We start from the raw sequence: 7,625 nt of genomic DNA, 5'->3' as shown, positions 1-7,625 counted from the left end.
TTTAAAAAACTAACCCAACTGGAGATTGCTTTACTATCAGACTTTTTGTCCCCAGTTTCAATATCTGGTCAAGAAAATTAACAAAAAAAATGTTTTTCGAAAATCCCGAGCGAGTGTCCTGAAGATTGATGCGAGCAGCTGCTGCCTGGGCCACCTGGAGCCCAGCGCCAGGGGGCGGGGCTCCCCCGGGCACCGCCCTCACCTGGTTGGCATGGCAGCGGCTGCGGGGTCTGGGCGCCCCGCTCCCAGGCTGCCCCGCGCGGGCGGGAGCGCGCGCAGGCGCCAGCCGCCATTTTGTTCTCTAGCTGCCAGCCGCAGGGGAACGGAGCCGGCGACATGGCGTACCGAGGGCAGGTCCAGAAAGTGCAGAAAGTGATGGTGCAGCCCATCGTATCCTTCACACGGCGGCGGCGGCGCGGGAGTGGGGGATGGACGCGAGCCGGGAGGAGGGGTTCGGATTGAAGCCGGGCCTCAGAAGCCTCGACCTCGGGCCCCGTGCCTGACCCGGGGCCTCGCGCTCCATCCCGGCCTCAGGGCCGCCTGTCTCTGGCAGCTCGGTCGAAGCCGGTGCTTTTAACATTCTTTTGTTCACAGACCCCCAGCTCCGCGGTGAATAGTTGAGGCTGAGACGGGGGCTGATGATCTGGGACATGTTCAGTCGGGTGGCGGGAGGCCCAGGTGGCAGCGAGTTCCACCCTCTGCGAGAAGTAGTTCCCCATCTCAGTTCTAAATCTACCGCCTCTCAGCCTATTTTGTGACACCTTATTCTAGATTGCCCTACAAGGAGGAGCATTTGATCTGCGTTTACTTTATTAATCCCTTTTAGTATCATATACCTCTATCAGATCCCCTCTCATCCTTCAAAAATCCAGCGAATGTAAGCCAAATGTTTTAATCTCATTGGGCAGCATGGTAGCCTTGTGGATAGCACAATTGCTTCACAGCTCCAGGGTCCCAGCTTCGATTCCGGCTTGGGTCACTGTCTGTGTGGAGTTTCGAGTCCAGGTGACCCTTTATCAAAGCTTTGACAAAGGGTCATCTGGACTCAACGTTAGCTCTTTTCTCTCCTTACTGATGCTGCCACAATACTCCAGATATGGTTCCACCAACACCCTATACAATTGCAACAACACTTCTCTACTTTTATGCTCCATCCTTTTGCAATAAACGGCAACATTCCATTTGCTTTTTTAATTACATGCTGTACCTGCATACTGACTTTCTGGGATTCATGAACAAAGACATCCAGATCCCTCTGCCCAGACGCATTTTGAATCTGCTTTCCATTTAGATAATTTGCCTTTCTATTTTTTTGGCCAAAATGGATAACACCTCACTTAGCTACATTAAACTTCATCTGCCAAATTCTGGCCCAATGTCTTAGTCCATGTATATCCATCTGCAAATCTTTTATCTCCTCTTCACTGCCTGCTTTCCCACCTATTTTAGTACTTGGTATTCATGCGTTTCTTTGGGAAGTTTCTATGTTGTTGACACATTTATTTGGGCAGTTTTTGTGATAAATGTGGACTTGGAGTTGCTAGATAGGAAAGTTTTTAAACATACCAAATCTAAAGCTATAAGCCAGATTGGGTTCAGGCATTATTAAATTTTAGCTCTCTGGGAAGTATCTCACCAAGGTGGTAGAGTGGCGATCCAATACAAATCAGGAACACCCTTACTTTGCTGACTTTGGCCAATGCCAGGCTTAGACACAACTGCTGAATTTAATTTTGGGCAAGGAGATCTGATCTTCGGGAATGTCTTCTGGAAATGTGTGTCTGTGAATGTTCGGTTCGGGTAGCAGTGAATTTGTGATGGTCTTTTTAGTCGAATAGGTTGCCACCATTCACTTGAGATATATGAATAATAGCCGTTTGGGGGAAGGTTATAAGCAAGATGGCTCACGTGCTGTGTTAGAGGTAGCAGTTACATAATTGCATCCAGATGGTAAGCATGCTACGGACTGGTTGTAGAGAGTGCATTAGGTATGTCCAGAGATGTTTATTGTATAACTTGCATGTGCTTGTTCCTTGACTGGAAATGCAACAGAATCTTATTTTCAGGTACCTTCAAAATGTAAGTATGTGTTATTTAATTTTAGTCTTTTGCATAATTAGACCTTTATTAATACTTAATTGTTGAACCTGATGTAAAAATGCAGCTTATTAATGACACAAAAACAGAAAATACTGGACAATCTCGGTAGGTCTGACAGCATCTGTGGAGAGAGAACAGAGCTAATGTTTCGAGTCTGGATTATTAATTCAGCAAACACTGAATCAGTTTATATATTGATTTCATGGCAACCCTCTTTTCTGAGGTAGACGTCATTAGTTCCAACTCCATTCCAGAGCCAAATTCCAGACTGATTCTTCAGTTCATTACTGAGGGAACGCTGCACTGTTCAGGGGTGCTGTTTTATTCAAACAGGGATTCAAATATCTTTTCAATAATATGTTCCGAGTGTAAAATACCTTTTTCTTTACTCTAGCGATCCAGGATCCAAGTATGGCTGTATGAACAAGTCAACATGAGGATAGAAGGGTGTATAATTGTAAGTATGAAATTTAAGCTGTAGTCCTGATGTGCTGTTAATTTGAGCGTGGAAGGCAGAACAGGCTCTTCTGGCAGGCAGCTGGCAAGAAAGTCTGGAGTTGCACCAAGTGAATGTAACCACTGTCACCACCATCCCCTGACCCAGTGATCCAAGCGCACAGCCTCACCTCATACTGGCATCAAGTGATATATTCTTGAAAGGACTTTTTTTTTCTGCCTTCTAGAAGTTGCCTGCAAGGCAGCGTTGGTAGAAAGGTGCAGAAAGTCAGCAAGCATTGAGTGTCTAAACATGGAGCATTAATTTGTGGTTTCTCTGCCTTTGCTAGTAGATTTCTACCTTTTATTTTGAGCCTGTACAGTTGTGCTTTTGTATTTTGTGTAATCAATGACTTGGGTAGTGCCTGAAATCGGCATTGCTGCCATCATCCTTTTTGTGAGATGTTAAACTGCTGTGCTGACTGCCTGTTGCAGTGAAAATTGGATACTATGGTACAACATGAAGATCAATGTTCTGAGGCCCTGGTAAATATTCCCCTCAACCAATTGCAAAAAAAATGATCCTATTTGTATATTTTAGGCAAGCTATTGGTTTTCAGTTTCCGTGGAAAAAAGGGAGTTGTGGGGCGTGATCCCAACAATAGTAAAATTCAAGGTTAGCATACTGAGTGCAACATTTGACTTAACTATCACCGCAATACCTGACTATTCACCTGATTGGGGTGTAAATAAGAAAAGACATACTGCACACAGTAAGAATTTGTTCCAACATCTTTTCTGTAGGTCTTTGCTGAGTCTATATTCTAGCTACAGGAGTCTTATGTTGCACAACTCTGGTGCAGGGCTGATACCTTTTTAGTCTGAGGTTATTGTGAATTTTGATCCTGGTTTGTGATTTATCCTCTACCCTGAGCTTGGCAAGTGACAGGCCGAGAGGTTGTAGAAAGTAAAAAAAAGTGTCTTTTTCAACTTTAGGGCTTTGATGAATACATGAACCTTGTTTTGGACGATGCAGAGGAAATTCACATGAAATCAAAATCAAGAAAACCATTGGGTAAGTATTTTATTCTTTCATGGGATGTGAGCATCACTGGCAAGGTCAGCATTTGTTGCCCATCACTAATTGCCCTTGAACTGAGTGAATTGCTAGGCCATATCAGACAGCAGTTAAGAATTAACCACACTGTTGTGGGGCTGGAGTCAAGTGTAGGTCAGACCACTTAACGATGGCAGATTTCCTTCCCTTTTTCTTATAAATTTAGAGTACCCAATTCATTTTTTCCAATTAAGGGGCAATTTAGCATGGCCAATCCACCTAGCATGCACATCTTTGGGTTGTGGGGGCGAGACCCACGCAAACACGGGGAGAATGTGCAAACTCCACACGGACAGTGACCCAGAGCCGGGGTCGAACCTGGGACCTCGGTGCTGTGAGGCAGCTGGGCTAACCCACTGCGCCACCGTGCTGCCCCAGATTTCCTCCCCTATTGAGCATTAGTGAACTACATGATCTTTTATGATTGCCATCGCTGAGATCAGATGCCATGTTTGGATTCGAACCCATGTCCCCAGAACATTTGCCTGAGCCTCTGGATTACTAGTCCATTGATATAATATGGTTAATATGACCCTGCTCCTCCGGTGGTGTATCTTTATTTTATTAATGAACAGTTGGAACAAATTGTGTATGAAACACCTATCCTTATTTTAAATTGGCCAAGATGGGTTTTTCTCTCAGGCACTCTCTTTCCTCTGCTTTCTTCCACCAAAATTCTCATTGGCGCATCTGAGATTTCATCCTTCTGAAAAAGGAATCAATTAAGGTGAGCTTGTGTTAGATTGCAGTTAGGAGAAAGAGCACCATACCTAGGCCCATGCCTCCACCCTATCCCTGTAACCCCACTTAACTTTTGTACACCAGGGGCAATTTAGCAAGGCCAGTCCACCTGACCACAGCTTTGGACTGTGGGAGGACCCGGAGGAAATCCATGCAGATACGGAGAGAAAGTGCAAACTCCACACAGACAGTCAACCGAGGCCAGAATCGAACCCCTGACGCTGTGAGGCAGCAGTGCTAGCCACCGTGCCACCCCCTAAAGTGCTGCAACGGAATAAATGTCTGAAGCTACATCAATAGATCTGCGTAACTTTGCGGTAAATGCACCAAGTGGAAAACATTTAAAATTAATCAACCACAGCCAGTATAGTTACAGTTCGTTTCAATTCCTGAAGGCTGCAAAATACTAAAGTCTGCTAGGTTTGCTGCTCCTGATTGATAACTTCAGACAGGAATTAAAGATGTTAGAGGTTTGGGTCTGATTGTGTTGCACTCCCAGCAATGTTAAATAGTCCACTGACATTCTGCTCATTTACTCAAGGCACTAGACATTAAAGTGGCAGCCTTCCATCTCATATTACAATGGTTTGTGCTATGGTGGTCAACTCTTGTGTTAAAACCATCCCACAATGGCGTGGCCGTCTCTGCCACAAGTGCTGAAGAGGGAGAGTAGGCAGCAGCAGTGCACTGAAAATCTACCATAAGCATGAGTTACTTGGGTAAATTGTAACAAAAGAGGAAAAAATACTCCATCCTAATTAATTCATCTAGAAAGTTTGGTGTATTTTATCTTTTGAATTGTGGAAATTTGATTGTGTTGCCCTGCCAAAATGTTAATTCGACTTGTCGTTCAACTAGAGCATGTAGTGATATCGAAAATACTTTATTAATAACTACCCAATGGTACACAGTGTACCTTTACAGCAGGTACGGTTTCACAGATACTTAATGAAGTATGCATGTCGGCCACTTTTGATATTTAAAGCTTATTGAATCATTGCCTTTACCAGGCAGCTAAATGGGAACTATAATGGGCTGATGTTAGTCTTAATTCTAAATTTTATGACTTGAAATAGAAGTCCTTTCGCTTGTCACTTCCAGCTTTCTGTCTTTTATTAACACCTCTTCCACTTCACAATCATTTATCAGCTTGGCTTAGTTGGTAGCGATTTCACCTGAGTCAGAAGCTGGGGGTTCAAATCCTACTTGTCCAATTTAGGACATTACAATGTTCAAATGTCATGGGTTCTGGGAGAGTTCTGCAATGTGTGAGGTGCCACCTTTGGGGTGAGGCACTAACCTGAGCCCCATTTGCCCTGTTCAGGTAAAATAATCCCATGCCACTGTTCAGAGAAAGGTTTCTGATTTACTGGTTTAACGTGGTTACCACACCATAAGCAGATTGCCTGCCTCATTTGCTGTGTAGTGTTCTCAGAAAGCCTTTACAGTCAGTTAGGTTGATGTGTTGTGAAGCACTTCAGTATCTTAGTCATTTTTTTATTTCCACATTTCTCAATTGTAGTTAAAAACAGCTCAAAGCAAGTGGGATTTCAACTTACTGCAAAATGTCTGCTAAATTTACACAATAGTCCTATGAACTATTCTTTGCACTAATGTTCAGCATTTTTTTTAATGGTTGCTATCTGTATCCATTCTTGATGTGGAGATGCCGGCCTTGGACTGGGGTAAGCACAGTCAGAAGTCTTACAGCACCAAGTTAAAGTCCAACATGTTTGTTTCAAACACTAGCTTTCGGAGCACTGCTCCTTCCTCAGATGAAAGGAAGGAGCAGCGCTCCGAAAGCTAGTGTTTGAAACAAATGTGTTGGACTTTAACCTGGTGTTGTAAAACTTCTGACTGTATCCATTCACATAGTGCTTTTTAGCACCTTTGGATTGTCCCAACAAATTCTTTTGAGTACTTCAACCACTGTTTTATTGAGAATGAACGGCTGGCCAGATTTTCCTGCTCTTCAAGTAGTGTAATGGGATCTTTTATGTCTGGGACAAGCCGTTATGGCACCTATCGGTTAACATCTAATCTGTAAGAATGCAGCTCCAAAAATGCCCAGTCTTTGAAAAGTGGATTTTGTGCTGAATTTTAAGAGGACAATTTGAATCCACGGCCTTCTGTCTTGGGTGTAGAGGCTGTAGCCGGCTGACCCAAGTTGACATAGACTACATTTGCCAGCTTTGATTCCCAAGTTGTTCTGAGTTAGTGGATCTGGAGACAGACGTCCAGGGGTAGCACCTTGGGATTGTTTGATTACTTAAAAAGAGACTGTTCCTATTTGTGTACTGGTCAAGAAACTAGGTGGCAAGGGCAAGCTGGACCGAAGGGCCTGTTTCCATTATTTAAACCTCTATGACTATAGCCAGAGGACATATTTAGAGTGGCAAAGTAACAAACCGTGACATGAGGAAAAATGTTGTCACGGTAGGTGCTTATGATCTGGAATGTATTACCTTTAAGGGTTGTGAAGATGTATTCATTGTGGCTTTTAAAAGGAAATTGAATAAGCCGCTGAAGGGAAACAGTTGTAGGCATGCAGGGAAAGGGTGGGGGAGTGAGGCGCACTAAGTTGCCCTTGAAGGGGGCTGGCACAGGCTTGACGGGCCAAATGGCCTCCTGTGTTGAAGCGGTTGTCTGTTTTAACCAAAGGTTGTTCTCTCTTTCAGGCCGTGTTATGCTGAAAGGGGACAACATCACCTTACTACAGAGTGTCCACAGTTAAGAATGGATTCACTGGAATTTGATTGTCTATACACTATAGCAAATAACTAACTTGTCTTATATCGCCTTTTGGATACTGGTTGTTGGAACTCAGATTAAGTTGTAATGTGTTTTTGTACTGACCGAGCCACAGTAATGATTTTCTGAAATAAAAAAACTTATCACCAATGATTCTTCCATGTTATCACAATTGAATTTAGAATTTAGAACAGTACAGCACAGAACAGGCCCTTCGGCCCTCGATGTTGTGCCGAGCAATGATCACCCTACTCAAACTCACGTATCCACCCTATACCCGTAACCCAACAACTCCCCCTTAACCTTACTTTTTAGGACACTACGGGCAATTTAGCATGGCCAATCCACCTAACCCGCACATCTTTGGACTGTGGGAGGAAACCGAAGCACCCGGAGGAAACCCACGCACACAGGGGGAGGACGTGCAGACTCCGCGCAGACAGTGACCCAGCCGGGAACCGAACCTGGGACCCTGGAGCTG

The 7,625-nt window shown here is 44.1% G+C and overlaps 1 protein-coding gene across 1 annotated transcript; it reads left to right on the top strand.

The window, feature by feature from the left end:
• The first annotated feature begins 245 nt into the window (after positions 1 to 245).
• On the top strand, positions 246 to 7,294 carry snrpe (small nuclear ribonucleoprotein polypeptide E). Its single transcript, XM_038820406.1, has 5 exons — positions 246 to 390; positions 2,053 to 2,079; positions 2,495 to 2,557; positions 3,532 to 3,610; positions 7,072 to 7,294. Exons 1-5 carry the CDS (start codon positions 337 to 339, stop codon positions 7,125 to 7,127), a joined length of 279 nt encoding a protein of 92 aa, XP_038676334.1. The 5' UTR covers positions 246 to 336; the 3' UTR covers positions 7,128 to 7,294.
• Positions 7,295 to 7,625: the final 331 nt, after the last annotated feature.

This window comes from Scyliorhinus canicula, chromosome 15, assembly GCF_902713615.1.
Source record: "Scyliorhinus canicula chromosome 15, sScyCan1.1, whole genome shotgun sequence".
Lineage (NCBI taxonomy): Eukaryota > Metazoa > Chordata > Chondrichthyes > Carcharhiniformes > Scyliorhinidae > Scyliorhinus > Scyliorhinus canicula.
This window is presented reverse-complemented; position numbering and strand designations above follow the sequence as displayed.

Bases quoted from the DNA above. Each gene is read 5' to 3' on its own strand.
- snrpe (XM_038820406.1), top strand. From the start codon at position 337: ATGGCGTACCGAGGGCAGGTCCAGAAAGTGCAGAAAGTGATGGTGCAG. The intron at 391-2,052 runs GTATCCTTCACA...GAAATGCAACAG, and splicing joins AAGTGATGGTGCAGCCCATC to AATCTTATTTTCAGGTACCT. The intron at 2,080-2,494 runs GTAAGTATGTGT...TCTTTACTCTAG, and splicing joins TTTTCAGGTACCTTCAAAAT to CGATCCAGGATCCAAGTATG.